General features: G+C 37.6%; 1 protein-coding gene across 1 annotated transcript in view; it reads left to right on the top strand.

Annotated features, from left to right (window-relative positions):
• Nucleotides 1-816: 816 nt before the first annotated feature.
• The window catches only part of AGMO (alkylglycerol monooxygenase), a 403,245-nt gene continuing 381,749 nt past the window's right edge, over nt 817-22,312 (top strand). Inside the window, exons 1-3 of the mRNA XM_055420518.2 lie at nt 817-1,125; nt 3,124-3,254; nt 14,084-14,235. Coding sequence (XP_055276493.1) covers nt 1,000-1,125; nt 3,124-3,254; nt 14,084-14,235 — 409 coding nt within the window. The 5' untranslated portion in view covers nt 817-999. The remainder of the gene's footprint in view (nt 1,126-3,123; nt 3,255-14,083; nt 14,236-22,312) is intronic.

Raw genomic sequence — 22,312 nt, 5'->3', positions numbered from 1 at the left:
TCTATAGTGTCTATTTCTCCAAGGACAGTCATGTGTCAATAACCTAATTACATCTACATAAATATTTTTGAAAGATGAGGTGGGAGTCAAAGGATGACCATAGCCTATTGTCGGTGAAGGACTGATTCAGAAAGCTTCACTTACTTATTGGTTATGCAATCAGTTAAGTGCCTTTTAACCTACCTAAGAGGCACAAACAACCCATGCTCCTCCTGGAAAACAGAGATAAGTTCTGTCAGCAACACCTTAACTGCTGCTTCAATCCAAATCCCCATTAGCTCTAAAAAGAATACAGATGTGAATAGTCGACATGCCCTTAAATTTGTTCTCAAACATTCAGATGGGAACACGATACAGATGCAGGAATACAGAGGCAATCACCAGTAGGATATATTTGCTGCTTATTGGCTTTTGAGGTTAGTCTTATTACAACTGAGATCAGAACACCTTGTCTCTCAGGTTACGTGACACTGTTGGGAGACTACAAACCTGAGCCCAATGTGAATTTCCAAAGGGAGAGAAAAGCAGGTATAATATTTTCCTCATGTGATTTGCATCTTGAATTTCCACCCACTTTTTCAGAACGAACTTGCACTTGCCATCACTTTGTTCCTTCTCTCCAAGGAGGTATCATGTGGGTTTTTTGTTTGTTTCTCTTTTTTTAGTGATAAATGACTCCACCTGCAGCTAACCTCCATTGTTTATCTGTGATCTGCGCAGGAGCCCTTCCTCCTCTACCCCTGAACATGCTTGGCTTCTGGGTCAGCGTCCTCTGAACTCTGAACACATTCCTGATTGATCCTTGTACTTGTCTGTCTCATCACACACCGTCTGCACAGACTCTGCTGTTGGCTCTGCTCTGTGGGGCTTTGTTCCTCCCCGGCCTCTCTCTGACAGAGGGCTTGATCTGTGCAGCACAGCTCGTTCTCTGTGTTCAGCCTCTGGCTTCAACCACTGAAGCACAAATACTCTCCAGCTGGGAGTCAGACAAGGGCAGAGATGAAGAACCCAGAAGCCCAACAGGATGTTTCGGTTTCCCAGGGGATTCGCATGATGTTTTATGTGATGAAGCCCAGTGAAACGGCATTCCAGACCCTGGACGAGGTGCCTGATTATGTACGGAAGGTGAGGCTCTCTGGGAAGAGGCTGCTCTTTCTTTTCTCTTAGTAAGAAGTAACTTAAACACAGTGTGGGGTTTCATTCATGTCCATTCTTCAAATAATTCTAATAAAAATAGTTTCAAAAAAAAGCATGGGGGAAAAGTAGAATTTCCATGTGAATTGAATTTCCGTACAATATCCATACCCATCTCTTCCTGTTAAATTTCTCTTCCCTGAAATGTCACTCTAGAATGTGATAAAACTTCAAAAAGTTTTCCTGGACACAGTGGCATTACAAATTTAGCTTTCAGAAGCTCAGTATCCAAAGGTTATGTGGTATCAGTAAAGTTTGTAACAATTTTGTTTCTAAAGGAAAACTCCTCTTCCACCTCCCAGGAAATTATTTCCTGTTTTTTTTTTTTTTTTTTAAGCAGGGTGGTTCTGCAGAAATGGATACACAGCTGAGAGTTCAACCCTGATTTCCTAAGTCTGAATTTAAACCAAGTTTTCTTTGAAACTCTGTAAGTGTTCAGAGGCACTTTTCACTTCTGGTTCCTGGCTCTGATTGGAAGTGGAAATATCCAGAATTAGAATTTGAATACTGAAGTTCCCCACCCTGTCAGAGTTGCTCCTAAAACACTTACTGGTTCAGACCAGAAATAGAAAAGAAAATGACCTCAGAAAATATGTTCTTAAGCTTTGGGTTTAGAAATTTTCAGTACTCATGATCGACTTTCAAATGAGAGAATCCCATAATTTTTTCGGGATTTGATATTACCCCTTTCTGATTTTTTAAGGAAAGAATGTGGTACTCACATCTTTATAAATCATTATTATTTTATATTATGACATCAAACCTAGCCTGATAATGTCATCAATTATAGATGATAATTTTTTTCTATAAGAAAAAACTGAATGAATAAAACTTGAATGATGTCTAAAATGTTTAAAATGATCTCATTCTCCGGAATACTCAGAAGCAAAATTCTTTGTTCCTACAATTTTTTTCAAAATTTTATTAGAGTATAATTGATTTACAGTGTTGATTAGTTTCTGCTGTACCACAAAGTGGATCAGTTATACATACATCCATTCTTTTAAAGATTATTTTCCCATATAGGTTTTACACAGTACTGAAAAGAGTTCTCCATATGCTGTACAGTAGGTCCTTATTAGCTATATATTTTATATATAGTAGTGTGTATTCCTACAATTTCAATTTTGGGATACCTGTCATTCTAATGTGAAAAAATAAAATCATGCACATCTTTAAGGAAAGTGATTTAAAGTGGACCTTATCTTTATAGTGTATTGATAAGATTTTTGATTATTGCACTTATTTTAAAATGTATTTTTTAGACCTTGAAACATGTCCTGCCTAATCTTTTTTATTTCCTTGGCAGAATTATTGTGGTTACATCTATGGTTAAGTTTCTTTCCTTTAAAAATATATTTATTTATTTTGGCTGTGCTGGGTTTTCATTGTTGCACGGGCTTTCCTCTCATTGTTGCAAGTAGGGGCTACTCTCCAGCTGTGGTGTGGAGGCTTCTCATTGCAGTGACTTCTTTTCCTGGGGAGTACAGGTTATAGGGCGCACAGGCTTCAAGTTGTGGCAGCTGGGCTCAGTAGTTGCGGCTCCCGGGCTCTTGAACACAGGCTCAATAGTTGGGGCACATAGGCTTATTTGCTCTGCAGCATGTGGAAACTTCCTGGACCAGGGATCGAACCCATGTCTCCCACATTGGCAGACGGATTCTCCACCACTGAGCTGCCGGGGAATCCTCTATGGTTATATTTCGTGTCCAAATCGGATGATAGAATTGGAGCACCTTGTTAGTGTGTATCTAAAATAAACAGATTTCTTTGCCTGTTGGGAGGAAATAATCCCCGAGGATAGGTTCATACCTTTTCTGCTATGAACTGTCACTCTGGGCCTCCCACTTCGGGAATGACTAATCTGGAAACTTGGAAGAATTTCATACCAAGCACAATAGCATCTCTCTTCTGCAATTTCCTTTCCAGGCAACTCCATTTTTCATTTCCTTGATGCTGCTTGAGCTGGTTGTCAGCTGGATTCGCAAAGGGAAGCCACCAGGTGGTTTGGATGATGCCTTAACATCTTTGTCAGCCGGCATTATGTCTCGGCTTCCGAGGTGAGTTAGCTAGTTAGCTGCGGTGAGTGAATAAACTTAAATTCTTCAGGTAAGATGAAGAAGAAACCCATTGTATGGGGACTTGGTCTGTTTTTACATACATCCGCAAAGAACTCGGTTAGTGTCATTGTTTAAATGTTAGATGTTTTGTTCATCATGGATGTTTTACATCTGTTACTGAAAATACTGCTCTAAGTGATTACTGAATTTATTGGTGCCTCCTTAAATTTTGTGCCCGAGGCAATTGCTTCACTTGTTTTAGCCTAGTCCCAGGTCTGAGCTTTGTCCTAGTTATCTACTGGGAAATTAATTTTGCCTCATGCAAATTCACCTGCAGTAGCAGTCTCCCTAACCAATGTCACACAAAGCTCTAGATCACTACCGTGGTTTCCTAAGTGGTATCTCTGTCTCTAGTCCTATTTCCCACTCCAGTATCCTTGCCTGGAGAATCCCAGGGACGGAGGAGCCTGGTGGGCTGCCGTCTATGGGGTCGCACAGAGTCAGACACGACTGAAGCGACTTAGCAGCAGCAGCAGCAGCAGCAGTCCCATTTCATTTGCAGCCGAATATTTCCATAACGTGAATCTGGTGGAAACTCCCTCATAGGTTCCTTATGGCCTGAGGACAATTTCTTCCCTAATCTATGGAGGCCTTTGTCTACCTTCCGGTCCCTTGATTGTTCTTCCTCCTTTGCACCAGCCCTTTGCTCCTTGTTTGCCATCACCCAGATGTCGCATGTGGTCATCCAAGTGGCCAGCTGCCATTCATTTCTTCAGTCTAAATATTGAAGAGTCATACTCTTCAGCAGGTCTTGTCTGTTTTGCAACCCTACTTTAGGCATCACTTCACTATGGGCTGAAATCACTGTGGAGTATTGTGCCTACACCATAATAGAATTGTCATATGGTATTAAGCTCACCTGTTTGCCCCCCCCACCCCCCACCCCAGCCCTTCCTGCTAGGTTGCATGCAACTTGAGAAAAAGAGGTGTTCTTTCTTCATAGTTTTAACTCCTATGCCTATAATGATGTACAAAATAATTGTGCGTGTGTGTTTTCATGGAGTATGGTTTACAATGCTGTGTTATTTTCTGCTGTACAGTGAAGTGAATCAGCTGTATGTGTACAGATATCTCCTTGCTCTTGAGCCTGCCTCACCCCCACCCCGCCGCTCTAAGTCATCACAGAGCACAAAGCTGAGCTCCCTTGCTATACAGCAGGCTCCCACTGGCTATCTATTTTACAGATGATGCTGTGTATATGTCACTCCTAATCTCCCCGTTCATCCCAGCCTCCCTTCCCTCCCATGCATACATGTCCATTCTCTATGTCTGTGTCTCTATGACTGTGCCCTGGAACTAGGTTTATCTGTTCCATTTTTCTAGATTCCATTCATGTGTTAATATATGGTATTTGTTTTTCTCTTTCTGACTTACTTCACTCTGTGTGATAGACTCTAGGTATAGGAATGAAATTGGGTCACGTGTAGAGATATGGCAGAATTTATTTTAAATCTCACAGTCTTATAGTGCTATGTTGATGGTGAAGTCTGAGGATGAAGGGACTAAACAATGCATACTGGAGTGTGTTGGCATTTCCTCATCCTCCAGGGGCGCTTCCCACCCCGGGGACTGAACCCAAGTCTCTTGAGTCTCCTGCGTTAGTGTGCTCACTCAGCTGCGTCCGACTCTTCGAGACTTCGTGGACTGTAACCCACCGGTCTTCTCTATTCATGGAATTCTTGCAGCAAGAATACTGGGGTTCCCATTTCCTTTTCCAGGGGATCTTCCTGGCCCAGGGATTGAACCTTTGTCTCCTGCGTCTCCTGCATTGGCAGGCAGATTCTTTACCACTGCACCACCTGGGGACCCCAAAATAATGAATGCTGTACTGCTTTTTAGAAAGAATACATTGTAATGTGTTTAGAGGAGGTACCAGTCAATGGAGGGCTCTTCAGTGTATGAGAGTTTTCCCAAGAGGAGAGGGTGAGGGAAGATTCCCTCAGAAGTCTGTGCCTTGTATTACTGGTGAATGTTCTCATTCCCGCTTCCCACCCATTGCTTCTTTTACTGTTTTAAGAGCTTCACTTCTGACCAGTGCTCACTGCTTTGGAATGTTTGCATGAACCGCCCAGTGGGAAACCAAGGTGGATTTTTAAAATATAAAATAAGAAGCTAAAGATAGCTGAGAAAAGGTAAAATCGTTTCCTATGATTGCAAAAATTATTTAGATAGAAAGTAAACCTAAAGGTAAAATTTATTTCATAAATGTTACTATGAAAAATATAGGTTAATAGTTATAAAATAATAGTAATGATAATCAGAATAGTGATTCCCTAAAAAACTACTCATATGGTTGCATACTGCTGTCAGAATCAGAGAATAATATCTCAAATTATTTTCAATTTCCAGAATATTCTAATTGGAAATTTACAATTATACATAATTTCCTTTATTTCATTCCTCCCTTAAACAGAAGTGAACAAAAAGTATATTCAGCATACTCAAGGGACAAGTATATTTGACTATTGAAAAATACTTGGTTATAACAGTTTATTCTGAGAAACTTGAGTGTATAGATTTATGGAAATGGAACAATTGATGAATTGTCAAAATAACCTGATAACTGAGAAGTGCCCTGCAGGAACAGTTATGCATCACATATTTTGTTGAGCTGGAATGAATTTTTTAAGAACTCAGGGAGACATCAAGTCAGATGAACACTTCAGTATTTCTTTTACTGTTTTAAGTTTGACTTTGGTCACAAATGAGATTAGATTGTTCTCTTATTATATTGTAACAACTAGAAATGTAAACTGTATCCTCAGTACTCTATTTCTCTTCAACACTGTGATTAAAAGAAAAGGTACAGAATTCTAGTAAGATACCCAAAGAGAATATTTCTGCTAAAAAAGAAACCCCCAAATATAAGGGAAATGGGAAGAGAAAGAGAAAATAAAACAAACCAGTCCTTCAGGGAGAGGGTGCAGTTCTTTTTCTTCCCATCCCGCTACTCATAACACTCCTTAAGCTAACACAAGCTGTGAACTCTGGTGCCCTTTGAAAGAAAGGGAAAAGGTTGTGAACTTGAATTTGGAGCCTATTTTTTATAGTTGTATTTTGAATGAGAACAGCACCTTCTTTTTTTGTTCACAGTTTTAAATTGTGAAATGTGGATAACTTTGTACATTTTACAAATAATTTTATCTTTCACAGGCTTTTGTCTGAAAGATCTCAACAAAGCAAATTATCTCGAAATGAAATTTCCCAACGTTTTCATTTATTTTGTTGCTATCACAAAAATTCCCAGACATAAGCAGAGAAGGAAAGCTGATCCTTAGGATCCACTCTTTGCAATCCTCTTTCAGCACAAGATGAGAAGGGGGATTTGACCGAAACTCTTAGAACAATATTTCAGTTGAAACCACAGCATCAAGGGGAATCCTTGTGCAAATCGTTAACAGCTGAAGGTTAGATTATCACGACATTGATCATACCCTCTCCGAGGGACTAATTTCATTTTCTGCACCAACAACAGGGGCTTGCCATGTCCTTAAAATACATAATTGCAAGAAAAATGGTAGTATACTATTTGTTAATCCCTTTGTGAGGAATTATAGTTTGGATAGTAATTCCAAATAGGCATGTGGCCTCTGACAAAAATAGTTGGGGAAATCAAATTGAAACCCTGAACATATTTTTCCACTTTGCCATTCATGTAATGGAAATGCTGTGTGCAGACTTTGAGGAAAAAAAATGTTTATTTGAGGATCTCAGTTTCATTATAACATAAAAGTCAAAGTGGCTTGACGATCAGTAGCATGCTTACCATATTGATGGAAAAGATCTATATGTATCTTTCAAATCTTTATGTAAGGAAAATTATTCAACAGAGACAAGATTGTATCTTGTTTACAAGCCTGTCAGACAGACCACAATGTGTAATAAATGTCCATCTGTCCTAAGAACCAGATTCTGGGCAGGCTTGCATCTGTTTTCCTCTTCTAGAATCCAGTAGGCAGACTTCTTAGTAAGAATCTAGTCCTGAAATTACAGACAAGCTTGTGTATTTATCGTAGTTAACTGCAGTGTATCATCTGCAGATAATATGCCTTTCTATTGGTTAACTGCATATGTGACTATACAACATAAAATGAAATATTGACTAAATCAATTTTTTAAAATCTAGCTAAAACTTGTGAAACATCCTGCTACTGTCTGAAATGCTAATGAGTGAAAAATAATCACATCTTTTTTTTTTTCCTTGCTCGTTGAAGCAGAACTCAATTTCCAATCCTTCATTAGAAAACTGAGACTTCAATTTGTTACTTCCTTCCAATGTTTCTGCTTCCATAAATTGCATCCTCCCCAGAGAAATTTTATTCCTGATATAAATATCTACAGTATGTTTGTTTTTAATGGGTTCATTTATTCTGTTGAAACAGCAGATTATAAATCAAATTGCAATAGTTGGAGGAATAATTTAGGTAGGTAAATTTTCAAATGAGTTGGGGACACTCCACTTTTAATACATATGAGTCACTGCCAATTTTTACTATGGAATTAGGTCTGCAATGTTGCGCCAAATGTGTCTACAGTTTCATTGGCCATAGTTGACATGGCATTTTCCAATCCTGACAAGAAAGTTTCAATTCATCAAAAAAATAAATAAAAAGCAAAACTTGGAATTAAACTTATTTGAGATTCTTTTGACTCCTTGAGGTGGGACTAGGGAATAAAGGAAAATTGTGTACTGCATTTTTATACTAGACTTTAGTAGCAGAGTTGATACTGTTTTTGGCAACATCAGACTTCTACAAATGAGTGTCTGCCATTTGGAGTGATGAAATTTAGTAAATGTAAATATTTATTCATTGTCCTAAGTAAGAGATACATTCATTTATGTAGTATTAATAATGATATTTTATTGTGAATATTAATACAGTTGTATTAACTGAGAAAATATGAAAAGAACATCCCACAGAAACAAAATACATTTAAAAAGCCTGCTGGTATTTAGTTATTTTTGCTAGAGAGCATGCTTCATGTCTTCTTAACTTTTACCTTAGAAACCTCATCAGTAGACTTTGTTTTCCTTAATTGTCTAACTTCAGAGATTGCTCTTACACTGTCCTTCCTGAAGGAATGAAGCTTCCTTGTGCTTATTAAGTCTGTTTTTGTGTGCTTATTCAATAGAGTTATTGAATTACTTGAAGTAATTTACTTCTTGCAAAGTAAAAAATGTAGCACATTTAGTTCTTTCAAATCCAACCCATTGTGTTTACAGAAGTCTCTGGTTTTGTGGTTGTTTTAAAAAGAAATTAAGTTAAATGATTGATTTGTAAATGTCATTTCACAGTAGGAAATAGCAGTACAAATGTTGTCTGCTTGCAGAAGGTAGAGCTTGTTGTTATGTATTTTGTTATTACTGGCCAAAAATCAGTATTCCACTAGATGGAGCAAAAGTGGCAGTGGCTTTACAGACAGAGAGTGCAAGTTCCTGGGCCAGGCATAAGAGATTTTGAAATAAATACATAATTTAATTTCTTGGAAACAATCAATATATATACACATATATTTCAAATATGTATGTATTTATTTATAACTTCCTGAAACTTATAAGGGCATTTTGAGTGATCTCATTCAAATATTGGTTTTTTTCCAGTTTATGACAAGATTGTTAGAAATAAAGATGCCTGATTTATTTTTTTTTCAATTTTGTGTAATCTGGCCAAATTAAACAGTATACATTGCCCTAATGATAGTTATGAAATCGTACAGGTTGGCGGATGTCTGTGAACACTGGGTACGTATTTCTACTGACTGAAAGTTGCTTTGACATTTTTACAGTTTGCAGTGAGAGCATTACATCAAATTTCAGTTGCTTGATTAATGATTAGAGCATGCGAGTATTTGAGAGCTAGATAATTTTAGGATCCATTCAGCCTAATGCTCTCATATCTGAAATTAGATAATGAGAAGGTAAATAATCTCTCCAGTGTTACCTTTCTCTACCTTTGATGATGGGAATGTTCAAACTGAGATGATTTTGATAAAAAATTAGCTTTGTAATTCTCAATCCCCAAATGATATTTATTCTCGCTTATTGATTATTGGACAATCTCAACATAATAAATTATATTTTAAAAAATCCAGCATCAGTATTGGAATGGTACTTTGATATCTTACCAGATTTTATAGTCACTAAACTTTGACAGGATAGAGTCTTTTACTGAGGTACAGGTGATTTATAATATGTTAATTATTGCTGCACAGCAAGGTGATTCAGTGATATATCTATACATATACATAAATATTTTAAAAATATTCTCTTCCATTATAGTTTATCATAGGATTTTGAATATAGTCCTCTGTGCTATACAGTAGGACCTTGTTGTCATCCATTCTTTATATAAAAGCTTGGGCTTCCCTGGTGGCCCAGTGGTAAACAATCTGCCTGCCAATGCAGGAGACGTAGGTTTGATCCCTGGTCCAGGAAGATTCCCTGAAGAAGGAAGTGTCAACCCACTCTAATATTTTTGCCTGGGAAATCTCATGGACAGAGGAGCCTAGTGAGCCACAGTCCGTGTGGTCACAAAGAGTTGGACACGATTTAGTGACTGAACAGCAACAATATAAAAGCTTCTATTTTCTAACCCCAACCTTCCACTCCATCTCTCCCCCAACCCCCTACCCCTTGGCAACCACCAGTCAGACTGGACAAATTTCTACTGTGAACAGAAAAATAAAACACATCAAAAATTAGCTGTCTTTCATTTGCCAACAGATATGCCTCAGGCCTAAGAAAAATAGCTATTTGGGAAGAATTTATAAAAAATATAGGGCATGGGAGGGGAGCCTCTAGGTGTACAGGCTGTTGATGAGCAGTCTAGTGCCTCCTTCTACTTAGATCATGTTCTCCTCTTGCACTCAAACTTCATGAAAAAGGGATCTAGCATTTGGTTAATCAGAGGCCCTGTGCTACCTCATTTCCATCTCCTTATGATAAAGTAAGCTCACTACATATTCAAATTGCATATGTCTCTTTCCTCAGAATAAGGGTTAGAATTGTTTGAATTCCAGAGTGCAAAGTCATAAGCAGGGGAGAATGGCGGAATTGGGAAGAGAAAGAGGAAAAGGTTTAGCTTTACAATTCTGGGTCTGGTGGGAATATTTTTGAAAATGTAGGTGCTATTTCCTGCAATCAAGAGCTTTGCAGAGCTTGATAATCATTTCCCAGCTGTATCCCTTGCTGAATTGTTTCTAGTTGTGGGCACTCCATGGCTGTTTTTTTTTCCCATCTATGATGGAAGAGGATCATATCCATCTTGCTGATAGAGAGCTGGGGATTTAATTCCCACAGCTTCTCCTCTCTTCCTCTTCACCTTGAAAAAGTTTAGCTTTGTGCTAAGGTGTGAAAAAAAAAAGAAAATGTCTTGACTGTAGTATGTCAGGCATATTTCAGCTCGATTTGTGTCAACCCTAATAAGTAAGTTGACAGAATAATAAATTGAGTGCCTGCTCAAGACCTGGCACCTGTACAGGAAATAAAGAAACATTTCAATTGCAGGCAGGTTCTTTTTGTTTTACAAATGGAAGTTTTCCAGGGATCCCCTGTTTCTTTTATTGAAATCTTGGTATCTGAAAGCCTATTTCAACTGTCACTGGAAGACTTGACAAGAAAGACAGCAACTTTGAAAAGAGATACTGAACTGGTGGGACGCTGATGAGGCAGGTGGCTGTATTTGCCCTCTTCACTGATGTGTCTTCCCTTTTTTGTGCTGTGCCTGACACCCAGTAGATTCTTAATGCAAATTCATTGAAAGATTGAATGAATTCATGAGTTGACTTGCTTTGACACTATGTACTAAAACAAATGTCAAAAGATTGCAGATTATTTCAACTTTCCGTTACATTTTCTAAGTCTTAATTTTTTTCTTTCTGGATCAGTCTTTTGTATTTAGGATTATCAACTGGGACAGTTCTGCTCCCAGGAGACATTTGGACAGTTTGTTGTCACAACAGAAGTGGAGGGCTGTGTTGCTTGTATCCAGTCAGTAGAGGCCGGGGATGATGCTAACCCTCCTACAATGCACAGGACCGACCCCCACAACAAAGAATTATCTGGCCCCAAAGACAACAGTGTCAAACTTTAGAATCTCTGAGAAAATTTAAGTTAGACCATTTACAATTCATATTATTCACCATTTTTTACCTAGAACTTGAATTTTATTTGTTCAGTCCTCTACCACTGAATCCTAGGGAACAATGTTAAGTTTCATAATTTGGGTAATTGTTTTCACAAGACAGACCCCTACAACTGAGAATTATCTTCTCCGGATGTCATTAATGAATGACACTGTTCAGAAGTCATAGTCTAGATCTGAGTTACCAACCAAGCTAACTTACTTTACAATAAAATTTGTTCTACTCACCCCCTACCACGATCATTGTTCAGATGGTAAAGAGTCTGCCTGCAATGCAGGAGACCGTGGGTTCAGTCCCTGGATTGGGAAGATTCCTTGGAGAATGGAATGGCGGCCCACTCCAGTATTCTTGCCTGCAGAATTTCATGGACAGAGGAGCTTCTTGGGCTACAGTCCATGGGGTCACAAAGAGTTGGACACAATGAGCGACTAACACTTTCACCCTGATCAATAACCTGGATGGCAAACTGGAAGACACATTTCAAGTTCTTTAATTCCTCAGAGTTCCAGAACAGGGTGAGAGCCCCTGGCCCATTATCTGTCCTGTCCCATGAGGGACCTCACATACCTATGTGTGGACACCCAGATTGCTCATCCCATCTCTGTCTACATGTCCAAAAAAGCCACTTTTATCTACCTTGTCATGTTGAAGACTTCCGCACCCACAGGTGGGCCCTCTGGAGGTCTGGACCAGGAAAGAGACTCATGCAGGTCCTGAAAGCAGGTTGAAGGCCACCTGACAGGGGGGCTCTGGAGTGTGCAGGGCTTGGACTGAGTTGTGACAGGAGTGCTGGGTAGGCAGCCCACTTGGGTCAGGGACTCACATTTAAGGACAAAATGGCTCTTTCCAATGATATACTTGTTGGAGGCGGTCATGGAGAGGGTGTGACGCCGGTTGACCTCTAAGCTGAACCTTTCCCCTCTCTTCTGCACTCTCCCCTGTCTGTGGAGTATAAGTTCCACCCACAAGCCCATGCCATTAGCAGCCGTTTCAAGGGTGAATGCTTGAGAGAGGAAGGTGTTGTTGAGACCATCTTGACTGAATAAATGAATGAACCCGGTGAGGACCTTTCTGGAAACTTAAGATTCTGGAGGGAGAGTATGGAGATTCATGTGTCCCATAGCGACAAACCAGCTCTGTAAGTTCCTTTGTTTATAAAAACTGCCGCCTCCCAGTCTAGAGTGTTCTGTCTCATTCTTTAGTCTCTTCTTACTCTACCTGTATGACCACCAGTTTATAAACTGAGAATAATCTTAAATTGAAAATTGAGTTTTAAGATCTGATGATGCATAATCCTTTTTGAAAGTATAGGTGTTTGTCATTTCTATTGGTTATTTGTATTCGTGCCATTCGGAAGAGGCCTAGTGTTTTGTGTTACTGATTAAATAATAACTTGAAGAATTCAAAATATGGGGCTATTTTAAAGTTCTTATCGATAAATCACAGTTAAAATCATATCATAGTTAAAGTGAAAAGTAGATTAAAAGTGAATACTTGGGTTTCCAGCAGCCCAGTAACATGCTAATTCATAGAGGCTGACTGTGTAAAGGGAAATTTTAGTAAAAGAATGAATATAAAGAGAAAACTAAAGATCTGCTTCTTTGACTTTTATTTAAAATTAGTATATTTAAGAACTTCCTCAGTTCATGGTTTATAAATAAATCTTTATTCAGTAGTATCATTCATTTTATATATGAATGATAAATGTAAGTGAAAAAGTCAGTTCAATCTTATCTATAAAAGTGATAAAAGGAGTGATTAGCTTGAGTCTGATCTTAAATTTGCTCACAGAAAACTTAAAGGGAAAAATACTCCTCTTTATAAAATTGAAGTATATTATGTATATTTTTGAAAGTTCTTGAAATAGAATTTGCAGAAGCTTGGTGGAACAGGTGGTAAGAGATACTTTATATGGGTTTTAAAAACAACTGTTTACTTCTAGGAAAAATATTCTTTTATATTTTGAGATCTATAGTTTGTTACTACAAGAAATACTGGAATGCTATGAGGATCCAATTTGAGATGCTAAGAAAAATATCTAAAAAGCTTGAAGTGTGTGTGTGTGTGTGTGAAAGGAAGGAGAGAGTAGAGAAGAAGAGAAGATGGAGTTAGGCAGCAGCAACTTAAACTTTATTGGATTAACACATGTTAAATTATAGGCATTTTGCAGTCCTCTTTAAAAACATGCTGTTTATAATTTTCTGCTTTTTAAATTTCCTTTAAAAAGAACCCTTCTTGTGTTCTTTATTGAGATTTAGAAATGACAATCACCGCAAATAGTGATAGTTTTGTCATATTTATGTTGTATGGGTTCTGTGAAAAGTATTTTTAGGAAACACATAAAAAGAACGTCCTGCTAAGTTCCATGAAATAGGGAAATAGTTGGCATCCATGATACCTGTGAAACAAAAGGAAATGTTATGAATGGTATGAATCACTTGGATACCAAGGGAACTGAGCCTCTTCAAAAGCATGATAGAACAGTAAGAAACCAAGAAGAAGAAGGAAAGGATTTTATTTTTACATGTGAACAAATTTACTTTTGTATATAATCTAAAATGTTTTAGCATAAGTTAACCTCTAAAATATAGTATAATCATTACTGATAGATTTTATCTTTCCAGGTTGTTTTACAGGAGCATTGAGCTGACTAGTTATGTTTATATCTGGGAGAACTACAGACTCATTAGTTTGCCTTGGGATTCTCCATGGACTTGGTATTTAACTTTCTTGGGAGTTGACTTTGGTTACTACTGGTTCCATCGTATGGCTCATGGTAAGTTCCAAACCAAGGCTTTATTTCTACTGAACTTACGTTGAACTGTGTTTGCCGCGTAGTTGGTATTCAGTAAGCATTTATTGAATGAATGACTTAATTTATTTACAGTATCTAAAAGATTAACAATGAAAATTTCCTTTGCGTTTTAAATGGAAACAATCTGAAGTCATTGTTGAAAAAATGTGAAATTACTAGAGGTACATATTTCACACTTCTTGTATAAAATATATTTTTGTTAAACCCTTTAGAAAGTTGTGGCTATTGCATCACTTCACATCCCAATTATCTAGGGTCATTCAGAAGAGCTTTGTAACAGCATCGAATCCTAGGTAACGTGCTGTCATGTAAGCTTGATTCAAGTTCTTGGCTGTGTTGGTATGTTACAAATGAAAATGCAATCAGCTAAGGCACTAGCCATAATGCACTTGAGTGTGACCACAGCTTTGCACAATTTCTCATCTGGTATAAAACCTTCATATTGTACTGGTTCACTGAGTTTGCTTGTGTGGATTCTTGGCTGCACTTTCCAAAGAAATGTTTTGTTATGGAAAGGAAAATGGAGGAGCAAGGAGCTGTCTAAATCTCTATTGGAATAAGCCAGGGTTGAAGAATGACTGTAGAGGTAAGGTGAGCTAGTGGTCTGTAAGGAGGAAGGAGGCATGCAAAAGTATTTCTGCAAGGAAATGGAGCAAAGTGCTAATCTGGGGAAACTACTGAGGAATTGAACTCAGGATTTCAGTGGGTAGTGGGGTTGAGTGGGTGGGGAGGAAGGAAGGAAGAGGAAGAAACCTGGAATAATAATACAAAATAGACGGGGGATGGAAAGAAGAGCCCCGGAGATCAGGGTGAATTACTGAGCTGTGTGTGTGTGGGAGTATGTGTGACTAAATGTCCTTGCCAAGCAAGGATGAAGGAAATAGGAGTAGCGCAGACAGCAGCAGGCTAAAGGCAGCTAAACTTTAAACACGGTGTTATTTTGTTAAGCACTTTAAATGTGACATTTAATGACACTGTAAAGAGTGTTAATTCAGTAAAACAATTTGGAGTGAACAGATAAACTAGAAGAAGTTGTTTGTTTTGTGTGTGATAACCTTTGCCTTTGAAAATAATAGATCATCTCCTGACATCATTTCCATGTATATAAATGAAAGAGGATACTCCCAAATTGAACATGATTAAGAATAAAATAGGGTCTATGCAGTAAACTTTGCATTTCATTTCAAAACAGTAGTTTTCTCCCTGAAGCAAACCCATTGGCAATTTCCCTCACTTTCTGTTGTAGCAAATGGGTAATGCAGAAAGCATTTACATTGTATTAGTTAATTTCAGGAACTTTCTAATATCACACTGTCCTGTACAGATGTGTTTGTTTGGAAAATCTGCAAATTCGCTTAATCTTTGAAAGTCCATTATAACAGAAAACAAAGAACCAACAAAATATAACCAAATATAAAATGTTTAAAAATATGTTGATTGTAAGTGCTCTCAGCGAAGAGCAATAAAATAAAATAATATGTTAAAAACATGGAATCAAAGTTGTTTAAAGTATGCTTCCCTTTAGAAAATTTTGAATCAAATCCAGTAAAGGCAACCATTAAAAAAATCCGAAACCTTCTGGAAAAACACTCACCACTTTCAGGCCATGAAGCTTAATCATAAGTTCAAAGACTTTTGACTTGTGATGGAAAGCTAGTTGGAAAAAAAATAAACTAGGTAGTTAAATGTGTCAAATTTCAGTGTAACAATCAATTTTTAAATTTTATGTGATAATGCAAAATATTAAAATGGGGTTTTAGAAATCTAAGTCTGTAGACATACAGAGTGACAAGAAAAGCCAATAATATCAAATTTCTTGAGTCTATTGGATTACCGAGCAATTAATTGGTTAAATTTATTCAGCTGAAAAGTTGAACAGTTCTGAAGTCTAAATGTTATCTTAAAATATTTTTTAAGACCCTGCTTTTTCTACTTAATGTGTTACTTTCCCTTCACTGTTTGCAATAAAGTGATATAAGTATACTCCACATTTGCTAAATGTTAAATGCTATGACTTTTGAAGAAACAGTTTACTATATATTATAATTTTTGTTTTTGCATGCATTTAAATCACTTCTTTAATAACCTACATTATTGGTAGGTTGTTGTTACTACTTTACTAGTTTGTTTTGCATACACGTAGAATTTTCTTACATTAAAGAGACAGTTTCCTTCCCTAGTAGCTCAGATGGTAAAGAATCCACCTACAATGCAGGAGACCCTGATTTGATTGCTGGGTCAGGAAGATCCTCTGGAGAAGGGATAGGCCACCCACTCCAGTATTATTGGGCTCAGATAGTAAAGAATCCACCTGAAATGCAGGAGATCCCAGTTCAGTTCCTGAGTTGGGAAGATCCTCTGGAGAAGGGATAGGCTACCCACTCCAGTATTATTGGGCTTCCCTGGTGGCTCAGATGATAAAGAATCTGCCTGCAATGAGACAGACCTGGGTTTGATCCCTGGGTTGGGAAAATCCCCTGGAGAAGGGAAAAGGCTACCCACTGCAGTATTCTTGCCTATAGAATTCCATGGACTGGGAAGCCTGACAGGCTTCCATGTGGCTGCAAAGAATTGGACAATGAGTGAGTGACTTTCACTTTTTGTATTTGTAGAAAAGTTTAGAAAACCTGGAATTCCATCTCTGTCTCTCTGAAAAATGGCAGATTATTTGAGGCTATATGTGTTCTTTATATGTCATTCCCTTTTCCCCTGGAAAAAGAAAGAAATTGAGAAAGAAATTGATAAATTATCAATTTACACAGAAGCAAGAGTAGTGCAATAATTATCCTACAGTGCTTTGACTACTTTAGAAAGATGGAATGATAACATTAAGTAGGTCTCAGAGTAACTTCTTGCATGCTTAGTCTCCATTACAAAAAACTGTATTATTTTTCTTTGTACTTCCTATTAGTTGTACTAACCATGTAATAAGAAAAGATTTTTAAGGGAACTTTTAAAATATAAATGATTATTTCTTGAGGGGCAGCCAGAATGAGCCTTCCAGGGTGCTGGTAATAGACTTGTCTTGAGTGTGATAATAGACTTGTAGTTATATGAGTGTATATACTTGTAAAAATTTATCAGTTTGTACATTTAAAGTTTATGTACTTTATCTCTGGGCTTCCCTGATAGCTCAGTTGGTAAAGAATCTGCCTGCAATGCAGGAGACCGTTGTTCGATTCCTGGGTTGGGAAGATCCCCTGGAGAAGAGAAAACTACGCGCTTCAGTATTCTGGCCTGGAGAATTCCATGGACTGTATAGACAATAGATTTGTAGTTTTATATGCATGTATATACTTGTACAGATTTATTAATTTGTACATTTAAAGTTCATGTACTTTATCTATACCTCAATAAAATGTTAAGCTAGTAAATAATGCCATCAATGTACTTTCTGCTGAATAGTCAGAATGGTACAATGAGTAACCAAATTTAAAAATAGGAACCAAGAAGTTATCGTTTGTGACGGTAAGCATAAGCATGTGACCTTACCCAGATTTTACTGCATCAGTTTCCATAACTAAAGATGGTGCAAGTACCAGCGTGCCAGGCATTCATTGTATTGCCTCTCTTCCCCACATTCTTCTTTGTTATTTCTTGTCTTATCAGAGGTGGACCTGAGAGATGCTCCTCTTTTGCGAGTGACTTGTGAGGTTCTGCCAATTCAAAGGTCTGGTAGGACACAGCAGAGGCAGAACAGGAGGGAGGGACTTTGTTTCCATTTTCTGAAGTGCCATTTTCTATCAGCCCTTAACAGATTAATATGTGGGGAACCTCGTAGTGTTCATCTCGTGGTTAAGATGTAGCCTTTAGCATCTGATGGACCCTCCTCCCTCTAGGTGGCCAGTGGACTGTGCGTATCCCACACCCTCTGGGGTCTACACACTCTTGCAATCCCTTTGTTCCCAGTAGAGTCCCTGTGGGAGCACAGCCTGTACAGAGATGCAGACTCTTACACTTGTTGCTGGTCATGTAAAGGGCGCTTTGAAACATAAGTATTTGCCTCATTCAGTCTCCTTAAGATCTATGGGTAATATTTGTGTTCTACAGACTCTACTTCTGTGCTACTGACCCATGCCTTGTTTAACTCTTTTAGTTAACTACCTTTTTACTAGTTAATAATTCACTGTATTAACTTTATTTGTTACAATGATTGTATGGTTTTTGTCTCCTGATTGGACCCTGACTGATGCAGTGACCTTTCCACATATTATATAGGGTTATAAATTAGAGTTCAGCTGGCTATAACCTTTACTATTTCCTTTTCAGGCATTGATCGTACATTTAGAGCCCATGTAACACTTGAGCCCAGTTCTGAAAGACATTGATATCTGAAATTGTTATAAAAAGAAACCTATACAATTTCCTCAAATTCTAGTTCTTTTACTCAACAAGTAAGCTGCTTTTACTTTTACTCAACAAGTAAACTACTTAATTCATTTTCTATTTATTTATTCCTTTATCTAAATAAAGTGAGTGTTCACAATTTTTGTGTAATTAAACTTTTATTCCCACAAGTTTATTGTCACTCAGTGAGCATTTGTATATGATTAATTAAACTTTTAATTCCTAATTGAATTTTAAGGGGGTTAAATTTAGGTAATTCTAATTTTCATTATTGTTTAAACAAAACATAAGCAGATAGATTGAACAGAATTTTTTTTTTTTGGGTTGGGAGATAGTGCCAGAAATGTAGTCTATATTGAAAAATCGGGTAATGAAGCATTTTTGTCTTTCTGTTTTTTTTTTTTTTTAGCACCCATTATTTTTGTAACTCTTTGCCACATATTATGCCTCACTTAAAAAAAAAAATATGTGGCTGTATTTTTATTGAATCACTGAGGTGAAGTCCACTCTGTATTTGCCTTGTTTATTGCTATTCCCCTCACTTTTTCCCCATGATTTCTCACCTTCTCTCAGCTCTTGGAGGAGTCATCCTTCAGAGTATGTATAAAGGAAGCCTTGGAATTCCCATCACCATGCCTGTGACCTGCAATTTCTCATCATTACTTTCTGATAAGGAGCCTGACACGAATGCTAACCATTTCCTCTGAGCTTCCCTGGTGTCTCAGGCAGTAAAGAATCTGCCTGCAATGTGGAAGACCCAGGTTCAGTCCCTGGGTAGGGAAGATCCCCTGGAGAAGGGAATGGCAACCCAGTCCAGTATTCTTGCCTGGAGAATTTCACAGACAGAGGACCCTGGTGAGTTCCATGGGATCGCAGAGTCTGACACGACTGGATGACTAACACTTTCACATTTTCATTTCCATGACAAGGGCTATCTTATGACTATTATTAAACATTTATCCGCAGGAGCACTTCCCATGTGTATGCACTGAAATATTACCATTATTTCCCCTCAGAGAGCACTATTTGAAGGAAATTTCCCCTAGAAATAACTTACTTTTATCACTGACAGCTGCAGTCACCCTTAAAGCCACAGTCTAAATTTCTTTTGTTGTTTTTATATTCTGTACGTAGATAATGTATGAAAAGTACACTGGATACAAAGAATCTAGCCATGATCAGAGGGTTGAAAGTAAAGATCATTTCAAAAAGAGAATTCATACACTTGATAATAAAGGATAAAACTTTCAGAAATCTTAATTAGCCTATTTCTACTAAAATATAGATATGTTTCTGGGAATAGTTGGAAGTATTTGAGGATGAATTTAGTAATATTTTACAGAATTAATAAAACTCTGAAATGAGTATTCAGAATGAAACTGAAAGACAGAGATAAAGATGAATTTATCAGCATTGTCTGACGTGACTATTTAAGACAGAGAATATGCTAATTTTCTTTTCCTGCTGGGCCTAGTACCCTTGCCTGTTACATAGCAGAGTGATGGAATTTGAGTGGAGAAGTTTAGGTGTGTAACTCTGTATGTGCAACTATGTACTATCTACATGACCTTGAGATTAACCTCTCTGAGATAGATTTTATTTCCTTCCTAAATATTCCCCAGACTGTACACTTCATACCCATGACTTATTGATTTGAGACTGTAAGTTTGTACCTCTTAGTTTCCCTCACCTATTTCTTTGGCATCAATTCTTAAATTTCAAATCTCTGAATATGCTGATTAACCTTTCTCAAAGTACTTACATAAAAACCAAATGGAATCCTGTTAAAAATTCATATTCCTGAAATGATGATGCTAGTAATAGTATTAGTATTAATAACTAAAATTCAATTATTATTGAAAGTCATTGGAAAAGCAACAAATGCAGTGGTAGAAAAGCATAGATTCTAGAGCCAAAATATTGGAAGATTCAATATTCTCCAGATATCAATTCTTTCCAGCTTGTCCCATAGATTCTATTCATCCCTAATCAAAATCTGGCAAGATCTTTTGTGGCAAGTTAATTCTAAAGTTTACGTGGAGAGGCAAAAAGACTAATACAGAATGTTGAAGAAGAAAACAATAGCCAACAAAACATCAGAGGAGAAAAACAAACTTGGAAGACTGATGCCACCCAACTTCAAGACTTATGAAGCTATGAAGGTACAGTGGTCAAGACCATGTGGTATTGTCAAAAGACAGACAAATTTAGATCAGTGGAACAGATTAGAGACACTCAAATAGATCGGCATAATTGTGGTTGGCAAAAAAGAGCAAAGGCAATTCAATTAAGCTAAGAAGAGTCTTTTTAACAAATAGTGCTGAAACAATAAGACATTTACATGTAAGAAGTGAACCTTGACACAGAATTTACAACCTTTCACAAAAGTTAACCAGAGTCTTAAACATAAAACAAAACTATAAAAATCTTTACAATAACATGGGAGTAAATGTATAAGTAAGATTTTGGGTGTTGAGATAACATTTTAGGTACAACATCAAAGGCATGATCCATTAAAAAACTGATAAACTGACTTCATTAAAATTAAAAACTTCTGCTCTGTGACAGACAATGTCAAGAGGATGAGAAGACAAGCCAGATGGGAGAAAGTATTGGCAAAAGACACATCTGATAATAGACTATTATCCAAAATATACAAAAAACTATTACAGACTCTGTGGAGCTGGACTGCCTGGGTTCAGACTTTGGCTCTAGAACTTACAGTGTAATACTGAGCAAGTTATGCCTCCTCTTATTTATCCTTATTTGTAAGATGCAAATAACAATAGTGTATGACATCTGGTCCCATCACTTCATGGGAATTAGATGGGGAAACAGTGGAAACAGTGTCAGACTTTATTTTTTTGGGCTCCAAAATCACTGCAGATGGTGACTGCAGCCATGAAATTAAAAGATGCTTACTCTTTGGAAGAAAAGTTATGACCAACCTAGACGGCATATTAAAAAGCAGAGACATTACTTTGCCAACCAAGGTCCGTCTAGTCAAGGCTATGGTTTTTCCCGTGGTCATGTATGGATGTGGGAGTTGGACTGTGAAGAAAGCTGATTGCCTAAGAATTGATGCTTTTGAACTGTGGTGCTGGAGAAGACTCTTGAGAGTCGCTTGGACTGCAAGGAGATCCAACCAGTCCATTCTAAAGGAGATCAATCCTGGGTGTTCATTGGAAGGACTGATGCTGAAGCTGAAACTCCAGTACTTTGGCCACCTCATGCGAAGAGCTGACTCATTTGAAATGACTGATGCTGGGAGGGATTGGGGGCAGGGGGAGACGGGGACGACAGAGAATGAGATGGCTGGATGGCATCACCCACTTGATGGACATGAGTTTGAGTGAACTGCGGGAGTTGGTGATGGACAGGGAGGCCTGGCGTGCTGTGATTCATGGGGTCACAAAGAGTCGGACATGACTGAGCAACTGAACTGAACTGAACCCACGTTAAGATCGTTGTGTGGTATAAATGAATTACAGTTGAGAAACACTAAGGTTAGAGACTGATAAATAATAAGTAAAAAACTAAATATAAACTCATGTTGTCAGGTCTCTCTTTTTATGTAATATGTTATATATCCTGAAAACTGCCATGTTTCCCTTAAATGACAGTTAATACGTAGTCCTTGTTAAAATATTTATCTTTTTCACAATGCATAATAAAGCTTACTTATTGTCAT

Source organism: Moschus berezovskii, chromosome 3 (assembly GCF_049115385.1).
Source record: "Moschus berezovskii isolate FMDL1 chromosome 3, NW_MosBer_1.0, whole genome shotgun sequence".
Classification (NCBI taxonomy): Eukaryota; Metazoa; Chordata; class Mammalia; order Artiodactyla; family Moschidae; genus Moschus; species Moschus berezovskii.
This window is presented reverse-complemented; position numbering and strand designations above follow the sequence as displayed.